Source organism: Cetorhinus maximus, chromosome 2 (assembly GCF_964194155.1).
Source record: "Cetorhinus maximus chromosome 2, sCetMax3.hap1.1, whole genome shotgun sequence".
NCBI classification, from domain to species: domain Eukaryota; kingdom Metazoa; phylum Chordata; class Chondrichthyes; order Lamniformes; family Cetorhinidae; genus Cetorhinus; species Cetorhinus maximus.
Window position 1 is genome coordinate 154,079,366 of NC_135880.1, and position 26,439 is coordinate 154,105,804.

At 44.9% G+C, this 26,439-nt stretch overlaps 1 protein-coding gene across 3 annotated transcripts in view; it reads left to right on the plus strand.

Annotated features, from left to right (window-relative positions):
• The window catches only part of frem1a (Fras1 related extracellular matrix 1a), a 429,561-nt gene that overhangs the window by 266,455 nt on the left and 136,667 nt on the right, over nt 1–26,439 (plus strand). For all 3 annotated transcript variants that reach the window (XM_078570514.1, XM_078570515.1, XM_078570516.1), the window contains exons 18-19: nt 15,150–15,335; nt 23,636–23,832. In XM_078570514.1, coding sequence (XP_078426640.1) covers nt 15,150–15,335; nt 23,636–23,832 — 383 coding nt within the window. The remainder of the gene's footprint in view (nt 1–15,149; nt 15,336–23,635; nt 23,833–26,439) is intronic.

Sequence of the window (26,439 nt, forward strand, 5' to 3'; positions counted from 1 at the left end):
AAAGTAGTAATCTCAGGATTTTTCCCAGTCCCACGTGCAAGTGAGTATAGAAATAAGAGAATTGAGTGATTGAGCATGTGGCTGGAAAGCTGGTGTAAGAGGGAGGGCATCAGATTTCTGAGGCATTGGGACCAGTTCTGGGGATGCTGGGGTGGTGTTTAAACTAGATTGGCAAGGGGCTGGGAACCTGAGGCCAAATTCAGAGCAAGGAACGGGAGATGGAGAACTAGTGAGTGACTCTGAAAGATAGAAGAAGCACAGGTTAAAAAGTGTACAGCAGAGGAATTTGGCAGTGTTAAAAGGTGTATATGTAAATGCAAGGAGTATAGCAAATAAAGCTGATAAAGCGATGACTTGGCGGCATGACATCATTGCTATAACAGAAAATTGGCTTAAAGAGGGGCAAAAATGGCAGCTCAACATCCATGGATATAGAGTTTTCAGGCAGGATAGAGAAGGGGATAAAAAAGGTGGAGTGTAGCATTATTGGTTAAAGAAACAGTTACAGCCATGAGGAGGGATGATATACTAAATGAAACATCAAATGAGGCCGTATGGGTTGAGCCCAGAAGTAAAAAAGGGGCAGCCGCACTGCTAGGAGTGTACTATAGACATCCAAATAGTGGAAGGAAGCTAGAAGAACAAATATGTCAGCAAATTTCTGAGTGCAATATCAATAGGACGGTAATAATTTGAGACTTCAACTACCCTAATATCAGTTGGGATTTGAACAGCTTGAAAGGCACAGAGGGCACAAAATTCTTCAACTGTATTCAAGAGAACTTTTTCAGTAACAAGCCCAATGAGAGGGGGCATAATTTTAGATTTAGTCTAAGGAAATGAAGCTGGGCAAGTGGATGAAGTAGCAGTAGGGGACTATTTTGGAGATAGTGACCATAATATAGTTAGATTTAGCATCATAATGGAAAAGGACAAAGTAGAACAGGAGTAAAAGTCCTAAATTGGAGGAAGACAAATTTTACAAAGCTGAGAGGTGAACTGGTGAAAGTGGACTGGTTACAGCTACGAGAAGGGAAAATAGTGTCATCAGTGGGAGGCATTCAAAAGCGAAATTCTACGGGCACAGTGTGGACATGTCCCCCAAAAGACAAAGGGTGGTACTGCCAAATCTAGAGCCCCTTTGTTGTCCAGAAACATACAGAGTAAAATAAAGCAGAAAAACAAAGCTTATGCCAGTCACAAGAGGCTTAATACTGTAGAAAGCCTAGAGGAATATAGAAGTACAGGGGTGAAGTACAAAAGGAAATTAGGAAAGCAAAGAGAGGATACAAAAAAATATTGGCAGGTAAAACCAAAGGAAAGACAAAGATGTTTTGCCAGTACAGTAAGAACAAGAAAATAACTAAGGGTAGGGCTTATCAGAGATGTACATGCTAACTTGTGTGTTGATGCTGAAGATGTGGGCAGGGTTCGCAATGAGTACTTTGTCTCTGTCTTCACCAAGGAGAGGGTTGATGCAGACATTCTAGTTAAAGAGGAGGTGAAATATTAGATACAATAAGCATAGTGAGAGATGAAGTGCTGGAGGGACTGGCATCCTTGAAGGTGGATAAATCACCAAGGCTGGATGGATTGAATCCCAGGTTGTTAAAGGAAGCCAGGGAGGAAATAGCGGACGCTATGAGGATCTTTTTCCAATCCCCACTAGATATAGGCGAGGTACCAGAGGATTGGAGATCGGCAAACATTGCACCAATATTTAAAAAGGGTGCGAGGGACAGGCCAGAAAATGATAGGCCGGTCAGCCTGACTTCGATGGTGAGCAAATTATTGGAATGAAATCTGAGAGACAGGATAAACTGTCACTTAGAAAGGCACGATTGACCAGGGGTCGTCAGCATGGTTTTGTTAGGGGAAGATCATGTCTTCCTAACTTTTTAATTTATTGAGGAAGTGACAAGGAGGATTGATGAGGGCAGTGCAGTAGATGTTGTCTACATGGATTTTAGTAAGCCATTTGACGAGGTCCCACACGGAAGACTTGTCAGGAAAGTGAGATCCCATGGGATATTGGAGAATGTGACGAGTTGGATCCAAAATTGGCTCAATGACAAGAAGTGAAAGGTAATGCTTGAGGATATCTTTGTGAGTAAAAAACAGTTTCCAGTGGTGTTCCACAGGGCTCAGTGTTAGGGCCCTTGCTGTTTGTTGTATATATTAATAATTTGGACTTAAATGTGGGAGGTATGATTGGGAAACTTGCAGATGACACTAAAATTGCCCGTGTAGTTGATAGCAAAGTGGATAGCTGTTCTCTCCAGAAAGATATCAATAGTTTGGTTGAGTGGGCGGAAAAGTGGCAAATGGAATTCAATCCAGAAAAGTGTGAGGTAATGTATTTGGGGAGGACAAACAAAGCAAGGGTATACTCAATAAACGGGAGGATATTGAAAGGGTTTGAGGAAGTGAGAGCCTTGAAGTGCATGTCCACAGGTCCCTAAAAGTGGCCGGACAGGTGGATAAGGTGGTAAAGGAAGCATATGGAATGCTTTCCTTTATTGGGTGAGAAATTGAATATAAAAGCAGGGATGTAACGATGGAACTATATAAAAAGCTGGTTAGGCCACAACTAGAATTTTGTGTACAGTTCTAGTCACCACATTACAGGAAGGACATAATTACTCTGGAGAGATTACAGAGAAGATTTACAAGAATGTTGCCAAGGCTGGAAAATTGCAGCTATGAGGAGCGATTGGATAGGTTAGGGTTGTTTTCCTTAGAACAGAGGAGGCTGAGTCGTGACCTAATTGAGGTGTAAAAAATTATGAGAGGCTTAGATAGGGTAGATAGAAAAGGCCCGTTTCCCCTAGCTGAGGGATCAATTACCAGGGGGCATAGATTTAAGGTGATTGGTAGAAAGATTAGAGGGGACATGAGGAAAAGCTTTTTCACCCAGAGATGGGCGTCTGGAATTCACTGCCTAAATTGGTGGTTGAGGCTGAAAAGGTAGCTGGATCTGCACCTGAAGTGCTGAAACCTGCAAGGCTACGGACCAGGTGCTGGAAAGTGGGATTAAAATGAGCGGCTAGTTTCTTTTTTCTCTTTTTATGGCTGGCGCAGACACACTGGGCTGAATGACCTCTTTCCGCACCGTAACTTTTCTATGGTTCTATGGATCGTTCCCTCCACAACACCCTGATCAACTCTCCTATCATCGCTAACACCTCATCCCCTTCCCACCGCACTTTGTCATGCAATTGCAAGAGATGTAATACCTGCCCCTTTACCTCCTCCCTCCTCACTGTCCAGGGCCTTAAACACTCCTTCCAGCTGAAGCAGTGATTTACTTGTACTTCTTTCAATTTATTGAATTTGCTGCTCACAATGCCGTCTTCTCTACACTGGGGAGATCAAACGCAGACAGGATCACCGGTTTGCGGAACACCTCCGCTCGTCTGCAAGCATGACTTCCAACCCTCTGGTTGGTTGCCATTTCAATTCACCATCTTGCTGTCATGCTCACATTTCTGTTCTTGGCCTGCTGCAATGTTCCAGTGAAGCCACTAGAGGAACAGGACCTCAGCACTTTACTGCCTTCTGGACTCAACTTTGAGTTCAACAACTTCAGATCAATAACTGTGTCCTTCATTTTGATTTTTTTTTGCCAAGTGCCATTCTTTATCTTATTTTTGCTTTCAGACAGCTAATCTTTATTCTGCTATTTACATCTCATCTGGACCCATGCTTTGTTTCTTTACTATAAGTTCCTATACATAAGTGGTAATACACTAACACTTTTTTTGCCTTTTGTTACATGATATCTTTGGCATTTAATCTCCCCCACCCTCTAACCTAACCTTGATATGCCCTTTTGTTCTATATGGCCTTCCCCTCTTTTTCAACAGCATAAAACCCTCACATTTCTACCTCTCTTCAGTTCCAAAGAAGAGTCATATTGCACATGAAACTTTAACTCTGTTTCTCTCTCCATAGATGCTGCCAGACCTGCTGAGTTTTTGCAGAACTTCCTATTTTTATTTCTGACATCACTTGCTTGATTTCTTTCCAGGCCTCTAAATACAAAACAATGGCAAAGGCCAAGTAATTCACCAGAGATTCTCCAGATATTGAACCTCAGTGATTGTGGCCTCTGTTGGGAATTGGGCAAAGAACACCAATGATTGGGGACAGGGACCAGGCTGGTAGTGGTGATCAGTGGGGGGAATTAGGGGAGAGCTGAGTGGCAGCAATGGCAGGAGAGTCAGGAGCAATGATCCTGTCATTCAAGATGGTCCTCCCAGCTCCACATTTAATTCAGTTAATTACCTTTCTGAAGGCTGTCCCAGGAATGAATACGAACATATGTACAAACATATGAACATACGAAATAGGAGCAGAAGGCCCCCTCGAGCCTGCTGCACCATTCAATAAGATGACGCCTGATCTGTTTGTGTTTTGAGTTCTACATTCCCATCTAGCCCCAATAACCTTTAATTCCCTTGCCTAACAAGAATCTATCTACCTCAGCCTCAAAAATATTCAGTGACCCCACTTCCACTGCGTTCTGAGGCAGAGAGTTGCAAAGTCGCACAACTCTCTGAGAAAAATTGTCCTCATCTCTGTCATTTCATCCGCCATTTCCTTATTATCTACTATTAACCTCCCATTTTCACTGTCTAGTGGACCAACACACACTTCATCTACTCTTTTCCTGTTTAAATACCTGTAAAAACTCTTGCTATCTGTTTTTACATTTCTAGCTAGCTTCCTCTCATACTCTAATTTCTTTCTCCTGCTTAACCTTTTAGCCATTCTCTAGCCGTTCTTTATATTCTGACCAATCATCTGACCTGTCACTCATCTTTACGCAGTTATATGCTATTTCCTTAAGTTTGATGCTTTCCGTAACTTGTTTAGGTAACCATGAATGATGGGTCCTCCCTTTAGAATTTTTCTTTCTAGTAGGAATATACTTATTCTGAGTATCCTGAAAGATCTTCTTCAATGTCTGCTACTGCTTCTCTATTGATCTCTCCCTGGTCCAGTATCCCAGTTAACTTCAGCTAGTTCAACTTTCATGCCCAATAGTTGCCCTTATTTAAGTTTAAAATACTAGTCTTAGGCCCACTCTTCTCCCTTTCATACTGGATGTAACATTCAATCATATTTTGGTCACTGTTACCTAGCGATGCCTTTATCCTGAGGTCATTAATTAATCCTGTCACATTACACAAAACTAAGTCTAATATATCCTGTTCTCTGGTTGGATAAAGAATGTGCTGCCCTAAGGAACTATCTCAAAAGCATTCTAAGAACTCCTCACGCAGGCTACTACTACCAATTTGATTTTTCCAGTTTATATGTAGATTAAAATCAACCATGATTATTGCCCTCCCTTTATCACAAGCACCCAATATTTCTTCTTGTATACTTTGTCCTACAATGTGGCTACTGTTAGGGGGCCGGTTAGCCGCACCCACTAGTGACTTCTTTCCCCTACAATTCCTCATCTCCACTCAAACTGATTCTACATCATGATCTCCCGAACCAAGGTCATTTCTAACTATTGCATAAATGCCACCCTTGATTCAGAGTACTGCCCCTCCACATTTACCTAACTTCCTATTCTTCTTGAAGGTCATATATCCCTCAATATTCAGGACCCCATCCTTATCACCTACAGCCACATCTCCATAATGGCTATCAGATCATATTTATTTAGTTCAATGTGCATTATCAATTCATTTACTTTGTTATGAATGCTACGCGCTTTCAGATACAAAACCTTTTGTTTTGTCTTTTTGTTCTCTTTGTGACATTTAGTCTTGATTCTTGGTGCGTTCTTAGGTTTTTTCTTTCTGTCCTATCCTGCCATTCCCTGACCCTCATTTCCCATGTTACTATTTTTCTCTCTACTTTGTCTGTACTCTTTGATATACCACATCTTTCCCATTTGATATCTTGCCTCCAATATTTAGTTTAAAATCCCTGCTACTTCCCTAGTTATGCAGTTCGCAAGAACACTGGTCCCAGCATGGTTCAGGTGTAAACCGTCCCAACGGTACAGCTCCCACTTTCCCCAGCACTGGTGCCAGTGCCCCAAAAACCACGACCCACTTCTCCCACACCAGTCTTTGAGCCACATGTTCATCTCTTTAATTTTATGTACCCCTTGCTAATTTGCATGTGGCTCAGGTATTAATCCAGAGATTATAACCTTTGAGGTTCTGCTTTTCAATTTAGTTTCTGGCTCCTCATACTTTCTATGCAGAACCTCTTCCCTAATTCTACCTATGTTGTTGGTACTTAGATGGACCATGACAACAGGATCCTTCCCCTCCCACTGCAAGTTCCTCTCCAACCCTGAGCAGATACCCCGAACCCTGGCACTGGGCAGGCAACACAACCGTCTGGACTCTTGCTGTTTGCTGCAGAGAACAGTGTCAATCTCCCTCACTACACTGTCCCCTACTACCACTACATTTCTTCTTGCTTCACCCACTTGAACGGCTTCCTGTACCACACTGCCATGGTCAGTCTGCTCATTCCCCTGCAGCCCCCACTCTCATCCAAACATGCCGAGAGAACCTCAAATCTGTTGGACAATTGCAGATACCAATATCTAGCCTTAAGGATTCTATTAGCATTTTTTTTGTAGCCACTTCTGCTGCTAACTATAATGACCTTTGTATCTGTGAAGCCCTCTGTCCCTCTACTCCAGTCACAATGTTTCCATCTAAGATGTTTTTCTACATTGAACTGTATCTATCACCTCTCTGCTTATCTGGGCCAATTATCCGCACTCTTCTGCTTTCTTTGGCAATTCTCATCTAAAATCTACGACACCTCACAATTTAGTATCATCAGCAAATTTCATCATTTCATCAATTCCATGTCCAGATCATTTATGTGTAAAGTAAAAACTCTGCAGCTGTTGCACACCTTCACCACATTTGTCCAGTCATAGAAACTTTCTTTTACCTAAATCCTTTATTTTCTGTCCCTCCAATCATCCTTCCATCTAAGCAGAAATATTCCTATTAATTCTTTATGCCATTATTCTGCCATAAGTCTCCTACGTAGTGCTTTACTAAATGATTTTTGAAAACCTATTTAAAGCACATTAACATTTCCTCTCTTTGAATAAACAAGGGATGAATAATGCTAGAAGATTGGCATAACTTGCTATCTAGATCTCCCAGCTGACTGGCCATAATAAGTTCATGTTTCTCCAAGTGTTTAATAGTTTTATCACATATTACAGCTGTAGCGATATATCTCAATTTTGAGTCACAGTGCTAAAAGTTTGATAGCAAGTTGACAGCCTGTTTTTTGATCTCTTCCAATTTTTTTTCAATTCATTCATGGGATGTTGGCTTCGCTGACTGGACCAGCATTTATTGCCCATCCCTAGTTGGCCTTGAGAAGGTGGTGGTGAGCAGCCTTCTTGAACTGCTGCAGTCCATGTGGTGTAGATACATCCACAGTGCTGCTAGGGAGGGAGTTCCAGGATCTTGACCCAGTGACAGTGAAGGAATGGCGATATATTTCCAAGTCAGGATGGAGGGGAACTTCTAGGTGGTGGTGTTCCCATCTATCTGCTGCCCTTGTCCTTCTACATGGTAGTGGTCGTGGGTTTGGAAGGTGCTGTCTAAGGAGCCCTGGTGAATTCCTGCAGTACATCTTGTAGATGGTACACACTGCTGCTACTGTGCTTCGCTGGTGGAGGGAGTGAATGTTTGTGGATGTGGTGCCAATCAAGCGGGCTGCTTTGTCCTGGACGGTGTCAAGCTTCTTGAGTGTTGTGGGAGCTGTACTCATCCAGGCAAGTGGGGAGTATTCCATCACATTCCTGAATTGTGCCTTGTAGATGGTGGACAGGCTATGGGGAGTGAGGAGGTGGGTTACTTGATGAACGATTCCTAGCCTCTGACATGCTTTTGTACCCACAGTATTTATATGGCTAGTCCAGTTCAGTTTCTGGTCAATGGTAACCCCCAAGATGTTGATAGTGGGGGATTCAGTGATTTCCATTAACTTCCCACAGTGGTGAGACTTGCATTCAGGGGAACTCCTGCTATTGCTGTAGGACCCAATTGACCTGACCATTTTGCAGAGTCTGCCTTATTATAATGTTTTGAGTATGTCTTTGACAAGTCTCCGAGCTTGCACCGTGACACCTGGCTCTAGACAAGTTTGACATGTTGCTGCTTGGTTGCTGCTTGGGCACTACAGTCATTGCGTGTGGCTGTCTGCATCCAGGACGGTTCAAAAAATGTCATTTTGTTTTCATAGTTATACAATCCAAGGTGGAAGGAGTGAAATTCAATCCATGGGGTGGATGGATTTACATTTTAAATGACACCTGCAGACTTTGTGGCAAAACTGGATCACATAAAATCTACAACGTTGCTATGTTCATTTATGGGTGTGAATGTTGCATGCAAGTCTAGCATTTATTGTCATCCATAATTCGCCCCGAGAAAGTGGTGGTGAGCTGCATTCTTGAACTGCTGCAGTCCATGTGGTATAGATACACCCACAGTGCTGTTAGGGAGGGTTTTGATCCAGTGACAATGAAGGAACGGCGATATATTTCCAAGTCAGGATGGTGTGTCACTTGGAGGTAATGGTGTTCCCATGCATCTGCTGCCCTTGCCCTTCTAGTGGTAGAATTCACAGGTTTGGAATATGCTGTCGAAAGAGCCTTGGTGAGTTGCTGCAGTGCATCTTGTAAATTGTACACACTGCTCCACTGTGCATCAGCGGTGGAGGTCGTGAATGTTTAAGTTGTTAGATGAGATGCCAATTAAGCAGGCTGCTTTGTCTGGATGGTGTCGAGCTTCTCGACTGTTTTTGAAGTTGCACACATCCAAGCAAGTAGTGAGTATTCCATCATGCTCTTGACTTGTGCCTCACAGATGGTGAACAGGCTTTGGGAAGTCAGATTTTGAGTCACTCACCACGGAATACCCAACCTCTGACAGGCAGTTATAGCCACAGTTTTTTCATGGCTTATCCAGTTAAGTTTCTAATCAATGGTGACTTCCAGGATGTTGATGATGGGTGATTTGATGGTGGCAATGATGTTAACTGTCAAGAGGAGGTGATTATATTCTCCCTTGTTGGAGATAGTTATTACCTAGCATTTTTGTGGTGCAAATGTTACTTCCCACATGTCAACACAAGCCTGAATATTGTCCAGGTTGTGCTGCATGTGAGTATGGACTGCTTCATTATCTGTGGAGTTGCAAATCAAATTAATCACTGTGCAATCATCAGTGAAGATCCCCACTTTTGACCTTAGATTGGAGAGAAGGTGATTGATGAAGCAGCTGAAGATGGTTGAGCTGGGACACCACTCTAAGGACTCCTTTAACAATGTCCTGGACTAGTGAGCATTGTGTGATGTTTTCCTGTCATTAGCCAGGAATCTTGAGTAATGTGTGGAACATCCAATATTATTTGAGGTAAGAAACCCTGAAAGTGATGATAGGCTCCAGGGACTGGAGGAATTTCTCCCTGCCCAATTTGATACCTTTCTATTGGATTTACTGGTGTAACCCTCATTAGTAGCCTTTAGCAATTAAAGTAAGACAAACTGAATGAAGAGCACCATTGGATTTGCTCCTGACACTATTACCCTTTCTGCAGGATTATGGAAAAATATGCTGAGTCTCTGCTACTATTTTGCTGGTTTCCTTCAGATCTACAACTCTCCTGTACTGCAAACCAGAGTAATAAATATGAATTAAAACCAGAGTACTAATAATAAACACTGAACATTATGGGCTGAATTTTCACTGAGTTGGGAATGACTCGTAAGCCCTTGAAAAATGGCAGGCAGGTCCCAATTCTGGGATTCCTGTCCCCATTCCTGTGCTGTCTGATTTTCAGGAGTGCCTTTAAAAGGTGTGGGCTGGTTGCTGTCAAAAGCCCACACCCAGCACTCCCGACATGGCTGGCTCCATTGCAGAGATTGGTAAGTCTCACTCTTCTACAGCTTTATTGGAGTCGGTCATGTTTTTTAAAGAATCAAAGGTTCACAGCCCTTCAGAGACATCATGAACCCTAATAAACATGAGGGCACCTTTTAAAATGTGAGTTCCAAACGTCCTCCTCAAGCTCTGGCACTTCCATGGGGCCCATTGACCCACTATACATTCTACAGAACCAATGAACCCTATAGTGATAACAGAATGCGTAAGAGAATCTTTTTAAAAATTATTCATTCATTCATTACTTTCCACAGTTTTAAAAAAATGTCCTTTCACTCCAAAGCAATAAAAGTGTCAATCATCCAAATGCTTTAAAGTATCCGTAACAAAAACCACAAACCCTACAAACCACTTAATGTTGTGTAAATAAACATTGTGAAATTGACCACAGAGTTCAGAGGACCAGGGCTATCAATCAAGAAATGTTTTCTCTGGAGCACAGCTTTTTCAACAAGAGTAATGGATTTATTGAAACAGCTGCACTGTTAAGTGGTTTCAAGTGTTTGAACAAAGTACAAAGAAAAGTACAGCACAGGAACAGGCCCTTCAGCCCTCCAAGCCTACGCCAATCATATTGCCTGTCAAACTAAAACATTTTGCACTTCCGAGGTCCGTATCCCTCTATTCCCATCCTATTCATGTATTTGTCAAGCTGCCTCTTAAACACCACTATCGTACCTGCTTCCACCACCTCCTCTGGCAGCGAATTCCAGACACTCACTACCCTCTGCGTAAAAGACTTGCCCCGCACATCTCCTCTAAAGTTTTCTCCTCTCACCTTAAATCTATGTTCCCTAGTAATTGACTTTTCCACCCTGGGAAAAAGCTTCTGACTAGCAACTCTGCCCATGCCACTCATAATTTTGTAAACTTCTATCAAGTCGCCCCTCAATCTCCGTCGCTCTAGTAAGAACAATCCGAGTTTCTCCAAGCTCTCCTCATAGCTAATAACCTCCAGACCAGGCAGCATCCTGGTAAACCTCCTCTGCACCCTCTCCAACGCCTCCATATCCTTCTGGTAATGTGGCGACCAGAATTGCACGCAATATTCCAAGTGTGGCCTAACCAAGGTTCTATACAGCTGCAGCATGACTTCCCAACTTTTATACTCAATACCCCTGCCGATGAAGGCAAGCATGCCATATGCCTTCCTGACTACCTTGTCCACCTGTGTTGCCACTTTCAGTGACCTGTGGACCTGTACACCCAGATCCCTCTGCCCGTCGATGCACTTAAGGGTTCTGCCATTTACTGTATGATTCCTACCTGTATTAGTCCTTCCAAAATGCATTACCTCGCATTTGTCTGGATTAAATTCCATCTGCCATTTCTCCGCCCAAGTCTCCAACTGATCTATATCCCGTTGTATCCTTTGACAATCCTCTTCACTATCTGCAACTCCTTCAACCTTAGTGTCAACTGCAAACTTACTAATTAGCCCAGTTACATTTTCCTCCAAATCATTTATGTATACTACAAACAGCAAAGGTCCCAACACTGATCCCTGCGGAACACCACTAGTCACAGCTCTCCATTCAGAAAAGCACCCTTCCACTGCTACCCTCTGTCTTCTATGACCATGCCAATTCTGTATCCATCTTGCCAGCTCACCTCTGATCTCGTACGACTTTACCTTCTGTACCAGTCTGCCATGAGGGACCTTGTCAAAGGCCTTACTAAAATCCATATAGATAACATCCACTGCCCTTCCATCATCGGTCATCTTTGTCACTTCCTCGAAAAACTCAATCAAGTTAGTGAGACACGACCTCCCCTTCACAAAACCATGCTGCCTGTCACTAATACGCCAATTTGCTTCCAAATGGTAGTAAATCCTGTCACGAAGAATCTTCTCCAATAATTTCCCTACCACTGACGTAAGGCTCACCGGCCTGTAATTTCCTGGATTATCCCTGCTACCCTTCTTAAACAATGGAACAACATTGGCCATTCTCCAGTCCTCTGGGACCTCACCCATAGCCAGTGAGGATACAAAGATTTCTGTCAAGGCCCCAGAAATCTCCTCCCTCAGTACTCTGGGGTAGATCCCATCTGGCCCTGGGGACTTATCCACCTTAATATTCTTCAAGACGCCTAACACCTCCTCTTTTTTGATCTCAACATGATCCAGGCTATTTACACACTCTTCTCTAGACAAATCGAAAGTTAAGTCCTTCTCTTTGGTGAATACTGATGAGAAGTACTCATTTAGTATCTCTCCCATTTCTTCTGGCTCCACACACAGATTCCTACCTCTGTCCCTGAGTGGGCCTACCCTTTCCCTGGCTACCCTCTTGCTTTTTACATATGTATAAAAGGCCTTGGGATTTTCCTTAATCCTGGTTGCCAATGACTTTTCATGACCCCTTTTAGCCCTCCTGACTCCTTGCTTAAGTTTCTTCCTACTTTCTTTATATTCTCCATGGGCTTCATCCGTTCCCAGCCTTCTAGCCCTTATGAATGCTTCCCTTTTCTTTTTGACTAATCTCACAATATCCTTTGTTATCCAAGGTTCCTGAAACTTGCCATACTTATCCTTCATCCTAGCAGGAACATGCTGGTCCTGAATTCTTATCAACAGACGTTTGAAAGCCCCCCAAGTATCAGTTGTTGATTTGCCCTCAAACATCCGCCTCCAGTCTTGATTCCGCAGTTCCTGCCTAATATTGTTATAATTAGCCTTCCCCCAATTAAGTACCTTAACCCGAGGACTCCTGTTTTCCTTATCCACCAGTACCTTGAAACTTACTGAATTATGGTCACTTTTCCCAAAATGCTCCCCTACTGAAACTTCGACCACCTGGCCGGGTTCATTCCCTAATACCAGGTCCAGTATTGCCCCTTCCCTAGTTGCACTATCTACATATTGTCTCAGGAAACCCTCCTGGATGCACCTTACAAATTCTGCACCATCCAAACCCCTAGCACTAAGTGATTCTGAGTCAATGTAGGGAAAGTTAAAATCACCCACCTCAAGGCTTCCCTTATTGATACTTTAAAGAGGCTGAATGATCAACACTTTTATTGCCTTGTAGTGTAATGACAATTCTTAAAAACATATTAGAGAGTAATGAATGAATGCATGACTTTTATAAGGGTGGAATCATCCCAGAATTGCACTAAATGCGGTAGCTGGAGTGAAAAACGAGGTTTTACCTGCCGGTCGCAATGGTGGGTTTTTGTGCCGTATCATCTGCTTCCCGCCTGATTAATCATGCAGCAGGAACCATGTCGCAGGAATCACAGGAACTATGCTGCCCCACTGGCAGACAACCTCTAAATCACCTACCACGCCATTACCTCACCATTTCCTCACTCCAGGTGCCATATCTAAACTGCAGCCAAGCACACAGTTCTCAATGCTTGCAGCCCAGGACTGCTTCAGTAAAGACATGGCTCTGAAAGCCAAGATAAGTTCAGTGACCCATCACTGGAATGCCTTTTGGAGGCCTGCTGTGATGGCTCCACTCCACTCTGGCTGCAGGAGGTCCAGCAGCATTACCACTCTGGCTTGGGAGGCGACGGCAGTAGTGATCAATGCCAGCCCTACACAGAAGAGATTGACCATCTAGTGCACAAAGAGGATGAATGATCTCATCCAGAGCCCCCAGAGTAAAGCAACCATCTCATCACTCTAAACTCACACACTTAAGTCCATCACACATTCACTGGCATCTCGCTCAATGCCAGCTCAAGGGACATCACCACTTACTCTCTCACACACACCCTCACACTTCCATCTGGCCTGATCTCCTCTGGAGATTGCCTCTTCAGCCCTCACCATCTTGCACAGATCAATACGTGGCCCCACACACACCCTGGGATAGCCCCCTACCCTAAGCAAGCCCTAGCCCTGCAGCCGTTGAAAAGCCACCCCTTGTTTATGGCTGGTCTGGTAGCTCGAGACCTGCCCTTGAGCCCCCCATAAAAGTGATGTGGTGTTGTCTGCGGAGCCTGGCGCTTATGACCACGAGTGCTGCCTGAAGCAAGGTAGGCAAACAAACCTCAAAGTGCCGAGTGAAGTGCAGCTAGCCAGATGCACATCGCTTATGTAAAGGTGTGAAACATGCCAACATGCAATCACATCAATATGCCCAGATGATCAAGCTTGTGGGGATGATTCCAGCGAGCAGAGTTTACAATGAGATACTAAATTATTGGAAGTAGGTTCCCAATGTGTGGCGATGGGAAATGCGGCCGCCATTGATAGGTGGAACAGATAATTGCAAACTGGTTTCATGGTGACGTGAAACAGATTTTTGCGCACTCCCGATATTTTCTGCTCCCGCCCCTTATGACACCCACTGAAAACGGGAGTGGATGATTCTGCCCTAAGGGTTTTTTTTCAACATCCTCTGGTCACTGTAGGGTTCATTGGTTCTGTGCAATGTACAGGAAGTGCCATAAATTGGCATGGTGGGCATGAGGGGCCATAGTCTGGCATGGGGGCATGATGTGGCATTGATGGTGCATGGGGAGCTTGTGGGGGCTGAGTGGGCGTGAGGGGCGAAGGCTGGAAAGCCTTTGTATTTTCAGTATAACTGGGACAAAGTCCCCCAGCACCAAGATGGGCCTTTTAGGCAGCGAACCTCTGCACCTGGAAGCTCCTGTGGCTGCCTCCAAACTTCTTCCCACGTTGGCTGTCCTGACCTGGGCCGCACCTGCCCCCGGCAAGGAAAGTTCCACCTTTGCAAGCACTCTCTTCTAAGGTGGGCAGGTCGAGCTGGGAATTTTTCCTAATCCCACTACCCGCCCTAAGGATGAAAATTCAGGCCAACATCTTGGTCCTTATTGTCAAACCCGGGATGGCAGAAACTAGTAAGACATTGAAATGACTTACACCATCGTGTCACTTGTGTGGAATGAAAAGGAAATTCTACATGGCTTGCCTGACTCCTCTTTTCCTCAAAACAGTAGCTTAAACTAGTTCGTTATAAAATGTTATTTAATACAATTTTAAAAATTATATTATGTTATTTGCCATTATGTGAAGAAGCAGGTTTTTCTACTGTAGATTTTTTTTGCATTGACTATTTCTGTTTTTGTGACAATGCCATTATCTGCAGGCCCTTAACCTGCTTGAAACAGGATGATTCATTAGTTAACTGATGTTATCCTAGAACTAATAATAAAGACATTTACATTCATTTTAAATGAAATTCATTCCCATCTGATTCTGTCTCATTCCAGGTGAAACATTCATTGTTGATGAGGGGTCATCAGCTGCCATTACAATTGACCACTTGTGTGCTGGTGATCCAGATACTGCCATTGATGAATTGACTTTTGTTCTGTGGTCCCCACCCCAGTTTGGATACATAGAGAACACATTACCTTCACCAGGCTATGAGAAGAGTAATATGGGCATCAGCATAGGTAATATCAAGTTGAAATGATCCTGATTTCTCAAATCCACATGGCCATATCCATTGGCTGTAAACATGTCTCTGTATTTCCAATGACTATAGTAGGTTAATGTGTAAAAGAGTTTATGAGCTCATGACAAAAAGTGTTCAGTAAAGGTCTATTTTTCCATTACTATGATGGTAAAACTCATCATTGCACAACTTTTTTGCACAATTTCCAGTAGCTTCCACAACCAGTTTGGAAAAAAGTGTAAAATGATTCTTCTTCCTCCTTAGCCAAAACAATAGGCTTGCTTCTTCATGAAGACAAGGGGCCAGTACTTCCATGGGATGTTAATTACTGTCGGATTGCCAATCCACTCCTAATTGCTTACACTGAAATGGAGCTGTACCCTTCTTGCCTGACCTTCCAACTAGGACCGGGTGAGAATAGTTCAGTGCAACGAGTTCCTGAGGCCTTCATTCCAGAGCAGCAACATCGGAGGCAAAGGAAGCCATGGTCCTTTTTTTACAGCACTAACTGCTTTGAAACAGTTAAGTTTAAAGGACACAGCCATTTTGAAAAGCCAGGGAGAAGGTAAAGTGTGTGAGGTTAGTGTGTAGGATGCTCAGTGGAGAGGGGTTGGATAGTCAGTGGGGGGGTGGGGGAAGGAGTAGGATGGACCTGGGGGTCGGGTGATCAGTAGGTGGTATTGGGTGGTCACTGGAGTGGTGGGATGGTTTGGGGGAGTAGGGTGGTCAGTGGGGTTGGGGTCGGTTGGTCAGTGGGGTGTAGGATGGATCAGGAGGATCAGGTAGTCAGTGAGGAGGAGTTGTGTCGTTTGTTTGAGGGGTTGGGTGGTTGGTGGATTGGGGTCAAATGGTCAGGGGGGTCAGGTGGTCAGTGGGGGGGTCAAGTGGTTGGTGGGGGGGTCGGGTGGTCTGTGGGAGGGTTTGGGTAGTCAGTGGGGGACTCAGATTGTCAGTGGGGTGGGTTGGGGGATAGTCGGGGGGTGATGGTAGTTTGGGGTTCAGGGGTAGTTTGGGGTGAGAGGGTAATCGGGGAGGATGGAGGAGTAGTCGGGGGTGGGGGGGTAGTCGGGGGTGAGGGGAGTTGGGGGGACGGGAGGGTAGTCGGGGGTGTGAGAGAGTAGTCAGGGTCCGAGGAGGCTAGTCGTGGGTTGGGGGGTTAGTCGGGGATGCCGGGGTAGTTGATGGGTAACGGGTGGTCAAGGGGGTGAGGACGTAGTTGGCGGGATGTGTGGGGAAGGTAATCGGTGGTGTGAGAGGTAGTCGGGTGGAATGGGGGGGTGTTGGGGGGCTAGTCAGGGGTCCCATGGTTCATCAGGGGTGGGGGCTCAATACTCTCGTTACCCAGGAGTTAGAAGTGGTTTTAATTCTTCTAACTTTTCCTGAGTAACTGTTCTGCTAATACAGTCTGAACCGCCTGAAGTCTCCAATTGAAATCGGAGCATCAGATGGTTCCCAGTGCAGGATAATTGCTCATTGGAAGCTCAAACTTCCCGGGCAATTTCCAGGTGGCGCATCTTCTGGGTTACCTCCTGGGTTCAAGATCAGAAGATGTATGATAGAAGATAGAAGCTGCTGGTGAGATATGCTGATAGTGGACAGCACCAGAATACATTATCACAAAACGTTTAATACGAGTTTGCAAAGTTTTCACTCATCAAGAACCTGGGGCTGGATTTTCATCAAGGTTCAGGAAAACACGACTTACACACTTTTGTGGCTTGTGAACTGCATGCCCAAACCCATGCATGACCTTGCCCAGGATTTTTGTTTTCTCATATAGGGTTCACAATGGCAGTGTAGTTTGCGAGCTGCAATGGAAACGCAGGAGGAGTGTGGGTGCAGAGGTGGGCTGGTTAGAAAGGCACACCTCCATTCTCTAACACAACAGCCCAGCTCTCAACATCAAAAACTCCTTAAACCTCACCTCCTCACCCTCTCACCCCCTCACTCCCAACCTATTCCTGTTGTATGCTGTATGTTCAATAGGCTTTACGAAGAGGCTCTGAGCCTTGTATGGTTGAACATTAAATGTTTATTGATAATACATAATTAGGTACATTTTTACATGGTAGAGCCCAAACTCTGAGCTAACTCCATGCTTGCTTCTACACAGGTCTCTGTGCAGTCCACAATTGACCCTAGTCTCAGGTCATGTGCCTCTTTACATCACACTGTGGGCAGTAGTGTTTCCCAGTCCCACCTTAGTCCTTGCTATGCCACATACCCTTATACCATAATCCCCATGCCACCTCCATGACTCCTCAGATCTCCCATGCCACCCTATTCTCCCTCAGATCCCCCATGCTCCCTCAGAACCCCCATGCCACCCCATGCTCCCTCAGATCCACTATGGCATCTCCATGCCCCCTCAGATCTCCCCCATGCCCCCTCAGATCCCCATGCCACCTCCGTGCCCCCCATGTATTCTCCATAGTCTCTCACCCAGTACCCACTATGCACAGTCCTTGGGAACCGTGCAGTAGCAATGGGAATTATTTTAAATGCATGTGTAATAAAATAAACTTGTGACAATGGAAAAAAATTCATTCAAAGATGTGTCATTAACGCTGCAAAAAACTTCCCATTGAAAACAAAGATAATCCTTTAAATGTTTTTTGAGTTGTGTAAGCAAACAACCATATAGCACTTTTCACGATCACTGGATGCCTCAAAGTGCTTTATAGCCAGTGACTTCAAATGTAATCACTGTTGTAATGTAGGAAACCCAGCAGTCAATTTGTGCACAGCTAGATCCCACAAACAGGAATGTGATAATGACCAGATATTCTGTTTTTGTGATGTTGATTGGGGGATAAATATTGGCCAGGATAGGGGAAAACTCCCTTTGTCTTCTTCAAAATAGTGTGATGGGATCTTTTACCTGAAAGGGCAGATGGGGATTCAGAAAAGAACTGAGTCATATCTGGCAGTCCTAAATTGATAAGTTTTTAAAAATTCATTCATGGGATGTGGGCATTGCTGGCTGGGCCAGCATTTATTGCCCATCCCTAATTGCCCTTAAGTAGGTGGTGGTGAGCTGTCTTCTTGAACCGCTGCAGTCCATGTGGTGTAGGTACACCCACAGTGCTGCTAGGGAGGGAGTTCCAGGATTTTGACCCAATGACAGTGAAGAAATGTGATATATTTCCAAGTCAGGATGGTGAGTGACTTGGAGGGGGACTTCCAGGTGGTGGTGTTCCCATGTGTCTGCTGCCCTTGTCCTTCTACATGGTAGTGGCCGTGGGTTTGGAAGGTGCTGCCAAAGGAGCCTTGGTGAATTCCTGCAGTGCATCTTATAGATGGCACACACTGTTGCTACTGTGCGTTGATGATGAAGGGAGTGAATGTTTGTGGATGTGGTGCCAATCAAGCAGGCTGCTTTGTCCTGGACAGTGTCAAGCTTCTTGAGTGTTGTGGGAGCTGCAGTCATCGAGGCAAGTGGGGAGTATTCCGTCACACTCCTGACTTGTGGATTGTAGATGGTGGGCAGGCTTTGGGGAGTCAGGAGATGAGTTACTTGTCACGCGATTCCCAGCTTCCGATCTGCTCTTGTAGCCACAGTATTTATATGGCCAGTTCAGTTTCTGACCAATGGTAATCCCCAGGACGTTGATAGTGTGGAATTCAGTGATGGTAATGCCATTGAACATCAAAGGGTAATGGTCAGATTCTCTCTTGTTGGAGATGGTCATTGCCGGACACTTGTGTGGTTCGAATGTTACTTGCCACTTTTCAACCCAGCTCTTGCTGCATTTGGACATGGACTGCTTCAGTTTCTGAGGAGTCGCAAATGGTGAAGAGTCGCAATGGTGTTAATGTGAACTCCGAAGTAAATATGAAGTGTTGTTGATAAAAAATATTGGTAAGTGAGTGAATGAGAGTTGGTTAATGTGTGATTTATTTGCAAAGAGATGGCATTTAAAGATGCATTCACTGACCTTGACCACTCGTCTAAAGTCATTGAACTTGCAGCACTATATCCAGGTCCTGAGTCAACGCTAACATTGATTGCAGAACCGTCTGCTCCCGCTACCTGTCTGCCTAGAGGCAGACCCCTCTGGATGGAGGACTCCTTGCTCTCCCTGTCCGACCTCTGCACCAAGAGTACTGCATCAAAGAGCCTTGGAGCATTCTTTCTTCCCTATTGTGCCATATTCAGTCTTCTTACAGATCAGACTCTCTTCCCATGCATTTGTTGTAGCCAGAGTGTACCTCCCCTTCAAGAGGAGCAGGCTGGTTTTAAGTGGTGCTCACATGAACTTGGGGTTGAGGCATGCAGGGTAACTAAATGCGCCTCTGAATGGCTGCATGCTACTATTGTCAAAATTAGCAGGCAGTATAAGGTTTGCATGCTTCATGCATTGTAACCAACAGGTACGGTTTAATCATGCATTGCAATTCTTGCTCCCATTTTCAGGCCTTATCCTTTTGTTCGCACTCATCTCTTCACTGGTTGCAAGGAGCCCACATGAACTAAAAGTTTCCGTAGTCTAATCCAGTGCCTACTGAACCCACAACGTCAAAACTGCTCACCACTTGAGAAACTGGTAATCCCATTTCTTATGACAAAAACAGAATTACCTGGAAAAACTCAGCAGGTCTGGCAGCATCGGCGGAGAAGAAATCAGTTAACGTTTCGAGCCTTCATGGCCCTTCGGCAGAACTGAAGCATAGTTAGAAGAAGGGAGAAATATAAATTGGTTTAAGGTGGGGGGGTGGGGGGGGGGAGAGAGACACATTGAGGGTGTGGTGATTGTGGAGATGAGCAGATAATCAAAAGATGTCACAGACAAAAGGGTCAAAGAGGTGTTTTGTCTGAGAGAAGTGCTAATTAAGAATGGAGGACAGGATATTCAAAGTACAGCTCTAGTGGGGGTGGGGTGGAAAGGCTAACAAGGTTTTAGTTTTAGATTTAAAAATAATGGAAATAGGTGGGGAAAGAAGAATCTATATAAATTATTGAAAAAAAAATAAATAAAGCGGGGGGTGGGGGGCGGGAAAGAAACGGGGTGGGGATGGGGGGAGGGGGAGTTTAAGATCTAAAGTTGTTGAATTCAATATTCAGCCCGGAAGGCTGTAAAGTGCCTAGTCGGAAGATGAGGTGCTGTTCCTCCAGTTTGCATTGGGCTTCACTGGAACAATGCAGCAAGCCAAGGACAGACATGTGGGCAAGAGAACAAGGTGGAGTGTTAAAATGGCAAGCGACAGGGAGGTTTGGGTCTTTCTTGCAGACAGACCGCAGGTGTTCCGCAAAACGGTCGCCCAGATTGCGTTTGGTCTCTCCAATGTAGAGGAGACCGCATTGGGAGCAACGAATGCAGTAGACTAAGTTAGGGGAAATGCAAGTGAAATGCTGCTTCACTTGAAAGGAGTGTTTGGGCCCTTGGACGGTGAGGAGAGAGGAAGTGAAGGGGCAGGTGTTGCATCTTCTGCATGGGCATGGGGAGGTGCCATAAGTGGGGGTTGAGGAGTAGGGGGTGATGGAGGAGTGGACCAGGGCGTCCCGGAGGGAACGATCCCTACGGAATGCCGTCAGGGGGGGTGAAGGGAAGATGTGTTTGGTGGTGGCATCATGCTGGAGTTGGCGGAAATGGCGGAGGATGATCCTTTGAATGCGGAGGCTGGTGGGGTGATAAGTGAGGACAAGGGGGACCCTATCATGTTTCTGGGAAGGAGGAGAAGGCGTGAGGGAGGATGCGCGGGAGATGGGCCGGACACGGTTGAGGGCCCTGTCAACGACCGTGGATGGAAAACCTCGGTTAAGGAAGAAGGAGGACATGTCAGAGGAGCTGTTTTTGAAGGTAGCGTCATCAGAACAGATGCGACGGAGGCGAAGGAACTGAGAGAATGGGATGGAGTCTTTGCAAGAAGCGGGGTGTGAGGAGCTGTAGTCGAGGTAGCTGTGGGAGTCGGTAGGCTTGTAATGGATATTGGTGGACAGTCTTTCATCAGAAATTGAGACAGAGAGGTCAAGGAAGGGAAGAGAAGTGTCAGAGATGGACCATGTGAAGATGATGGAGGGGTGGAGATTGGAAGCAAAATTAATAAATTTTTCCAGGTCCCGACGAGAGCATGAAGCAGCACTGAAGTAATCATCGATGTACCGGAGAAAGAGTTGTGGGAGGGGGCTGGAGTAGGACTGGAACAAGGAATGTTCCACATACCCCATAAAGAGACAGGCATAGCTGGGGCCCATGCGGGTACCCATAGCCACACCTTTTATTTGGAGGAAGTGAGAGGAGTTAAAGGAGAAATTTCACATGTCTGTCCTTGGCTTGCTGCATTGTTCCAGTGAAGCCCAACGCAAACTGGAGGAACAGCACCTCATCTTCCGACTAGGCACTTTACAGCCTTCCGGGCTGAATATTGAGTTCAACAACTTTAGATCTTAAACTCCCCCTCCCCCCATCCCCACCCCGTTTCTTCCCCGCCCCCCACCCCCCGCTTTATTTATTTTTTTTTCAATAATTTATATAGATTCTTCTTTCCCCACCTATTTCCATTATTTTTAAATCTAAAACTAAAACCTTGTTAGCCTTTCCACCCCACCCCCACTAGAGCTGTACTTTGAATATCCTGTCCTCCATTCTTAATTAGCACTTTTCTCAGACAAAACACCTCTTTGACCCTTTTGTCTGTGACATCTTTTGATTATCTGCTCATCTCCACAATCACCACACCCTCAATGTGTCTCTCTACCCCCCCCCCACCCCCCCACCTTAAACCAATTTATATTTCTCCCTTCTTCTAACTATGCTTCAGTTCTGCCGAAGGGCCATGAAGGCTCGAAACGTTAACTGATTTCTTCTCCGCCGATGCTGCCAGACCTGCTGAGTTTTTCCAGGTAATTCTGTTTTTGTTTTGGATTTCCAGCATCCGCAGTAGCTTTTAGCTTTTTGTTTTTACCCATTTCTTATGATCCTGGATCAGACCCCCAAATGTTTGGCATGATACGGTTAGGCACCAGCAACTTTTTGTTTCAAGGAGAAAAAGTTTGATATTCAAAACATTTACTAAGAGAATAAAGCCACAAAATTCTATGGGTTTTGAACAAAACAAAAATAAACTTTACTGGACAAGGTCAGAAAGATGAAACACAACATCTATCTTATATTAGCCCTGAATATTAGAGTATGAGGTACATGCGAATTGACAGGGAAACTGTGTTCGAACACACCACTCTGCACAATAACTGGCAGATGTAACCAAAACAGATTCCATGGATTTCTCAACAACCCACCCAGATGTCAGTAAACACTGAGTCAACCAATCTTACTGAAACTCTGTCTCTCTCATGAGGGATTCCAGTCTTCACCTTCAAAGATCAAGCCTTGGAATTCTCTCCAAAGGTCGTTTCAACTTGGACAGCCCACCTCGCAGGGTTTCAATCTTGTCTCCCGAAACTCCGTTCCCCTGGATTCCCAAATTGTGCTCTAGCATCAACTCACAAGCACAACTTCAGCTCTTCGGCTGTACTGAGCAGAAATGTACTACTCCAAAGGTTTACCTTCACCCCAGTGGCCTGCAACATGGAGTCACCAACATTCTGCGGCTTTCTTAGACCTTCAGGGCTTCTCCTGAATCCCCATTGCTTAAAGTCTGCCAACTGCAGCCCTTTTTTCTGCTTGGAGCCTCTTTCTCTGCTGCTCTCTCTTTCCTCTTAACTGGAATGTCTCCCTGTCCCCTATCCCTGTCCCCTGCCTGGGACTCTCGTTGGGACCTTGCCCTGTCTCCTCTCTGGGACCCTTCTCGATTATGGTACCCCACTTCTGGGTCACATGACCCCATTTTTTCATTGTTTTCTTTTTGCACAGGCATATTGGGCCCTTCTTTGGCCCAAAGAACGACAAAACACTGGATTGCACATGTGCTGCCACTCTCTATCCACGCATGTGCAAAACTCCTAAGGCTTGGCCGGACTTGGAGTTCCCAATCTCCACCCAACGAGAAGGTAAGTTGATCTCGTAACATACTCAATAAGGCCATAAGCTTGGCTGGTGTGGGAGCTGGGATTGGAGCTGGCACATTCTTATGACAGAATAAAGGTCAGCTTTTCTCCATATCTGGGAATATTTGGCACTCTAACACGGGTACAAAATGTCAAAAGTGTTCCTAACTCGTTCCCATACCAACACTAGGCCCCTCTTGAGATGCAGAAAAATTCAGCAGGATTATGCATTTGGTAAAAGTGCACAAGTGAGATATCAGTTTTGTATATGCATATACACATAACTGCAATATGTACATAAGCTATAGCCCAGTCTTGTTCAACCATTTTCTCTCACTTTCTGTTCCTAGATTCCTTTGATCTGAAGCACATGAAAGATTTGCACATCAACTATGTTCAGTCTCGACATCAGCAGATGGAACCAACAGCAGATCAGTTCATGCTCTATGTTACTGATGGGAAGCATCAGTCCCTGGAGGTGCCATTTTATGTTATAATCCGACCTACAAATGATGAAATTCCAAGTTTCCTTGCCAGGAATATCACTGTAAGTAGATGAACACAATGCCTATATTTACATTAAAGGCACTGACACCATAGCACTAGTGAGTGTGTTGGAAGGGATTCACTCAATCATTCAACATGCTGATAGACCAGCCAGTTCACAAGTGACAATACTATTGAGGTAGACTGAGCCCCAGGTTCATTCACTACCAATAATTCAGCTCCAACTGTAGGTTAGATTGTACCTTCAAGTGAAAAACAAACCTCTTCACCCATAGTCTCCACCTGAAGGCACAAACAAATGCTGATGGTATAATTCCACAAGTAATAGAAATCCTCTTGTACTTGCTCCAAGTCTGAACAGCGAGGCATGTATCTCCCAAAAATTGACATGTTGGTATTGTATCAGAGGGTAAAATGGACATGTTGGTATTGTATCAGAGAGTAAAATGGACATGTTGGTATTTTATCAGAGAGTAAAATAGACATGTTGGTATTTTATCAGAGAGTAAATTGGACATGTTGGTGTTCTATCAGAGAGTAAAATGGACATGTTGGTAATTGTATCAGAGAGTAAAATGGATATATTGGTGTTCTATCAGAGAGTAAAATGGACATGTTGGTAATTGTATCAGAGAGTAAAATGGATATATTGGTGTTCTATCAGAGAGTAAAATGGACATGTTGGTATTGTATCAGAGAGTAAAATGGACATGTTGGTATTTTATCAGACCGTAAAATAGACATGTTGGTATTGTATCAGAGAGTAAAATGGACATGTTGGTATTTTGTCAGAGAGTAAAATGGACATGTTGATGTTTTATCAGAGTAAAATGGACATGTTGGTAATTGTATCAGAGAGTAAAATGGACATGTTGGTGTTCTATCAGAGAGTAAAATGGACATGTTGGTATTGTATCAGAGGGTAAAATGGAAAAAATCTGAAACAGGGACCCAACCTGCCTCAAACTTATCCACATGAGGTAAGCTACTTTGCAGCATTGCATGCGGGCCAGGAGGAGTGCTTCCTCCCAACTCAAGAAGTTACCCAGTAAACCCTTCCCCATGGAACATCTGCTGCTCCCCGCCACAATGACCACTGGAACCCACCTGACCACAATCAAACCACCCCCGCTGACTACCATCTACTCCTCCATTATTCATCTGCTCCTCTGACCACACCCAACACCATCAGAACCCCTCCCTGTAATGAAGGCACACCCACCCCCCCAAAATTGGGTTGGGACTTCACCTCTCCCCACCTCCCCCCCCCCCCACCCCACCGACCCTTCCAATCAGAACTCTCGATCGGTCATTCAAGACATCTGTTCTTTCAGGTTTTCCAAGACAGACATCCCCACAACCATTGCTCACAACATAGAACTCGCCTCCAGGTTAAAATATAGGCCCGAGTGTCAGAAAGCTAGTCAATTCTGAACGGCACCATGAAAGAGTCAGATCTTATCCTCATTAACCTGTGCACACTTCAGGGGCTGGAAAGTAATTGCCATTGCTGATTTAAAGCCTCAGGCCAATCGCCATCACCATTCTTTCCAGCCCAAGGATATTGAGGACAATAGCCTGCCTGGGACCATACACAGGATGTTTCATACTCTAAGTCATCAGTGGAACTTAATGTGGCTTTCCTCATTATCGCTTTCATGATTTATCCATGTTAGTTTAAACTCAATTTCAGTGCTACATAGCATAAAACAAGGGCTGGGATTTTCTGCTCCTAATCGCGGTGGGCGTCATGGCGGGTGCAAGAGCTAAGTATCACAAGAGGCCCAAACTGGTTTTATGATAACGTAAAACGAGGAAGCGATTATGCGCTTTAGCCGTCAACACTTCACACTACTGAACGCTATGAATGTCATTATCATAAATCAGCATCTCATTATGATGCCTGCACACCTGAATTATCCCTCCACATGGAGTAAGAGCTGACATTGGTGCACAATTAGAACGACCTGTTTCATCACAGGATTTAAACGATACGCAGCTGGCAACCTGCATTTCGCTCGAGACTCCAAGGTTAGTTCTCATACCTTGCATCGCTCAGCACTCACGGGGTCAGTGCCAGGCTTTGCAGGCTGAACTGCATCAGTTTCAGGAAGTCTCACAGGCAAGTTTCTACAGCTACCACACCAGGGTTAAGGCGGGGTGGCCTTTACTGTGCTGCAGGGCAATGGCTCTATTGGGGAAAGGGCCAGACAGGACTGAGGGAAGGGAAGGGGCTGTGGGGCAAAGCCTCCATTGGGGACAACAAATGACACTGAGGCACATGACTTTGGGGCGGGGGGGAACTAAAGGGCCATCCAACTGAAATGATAGTTCCAAAATGAGGACAGAGGCACAGCTGAGACAGGTTAGCAGCTGTTCAGTTGACATGCAGGGAGTCAGTCAAGTAAAGCAATAAGGCCCATTCATGTAACACTGATCCCTCAATATGGCAATGATTGTTTCCCTATTTTTAACCCCTCATCCAAGGCCTTCAAATTCACCAGAGTATTATGGAACTGCAGAACTCTTGGGGGATTGGACAAGCTTGAGATCCTCGTCGGAAATGTGGCCATTCACCACTCACAGAGGAGAAGCCTCCGGACCCCCTAATTTAATCTCATGTAATCACTGAGCACTCACCCTTATG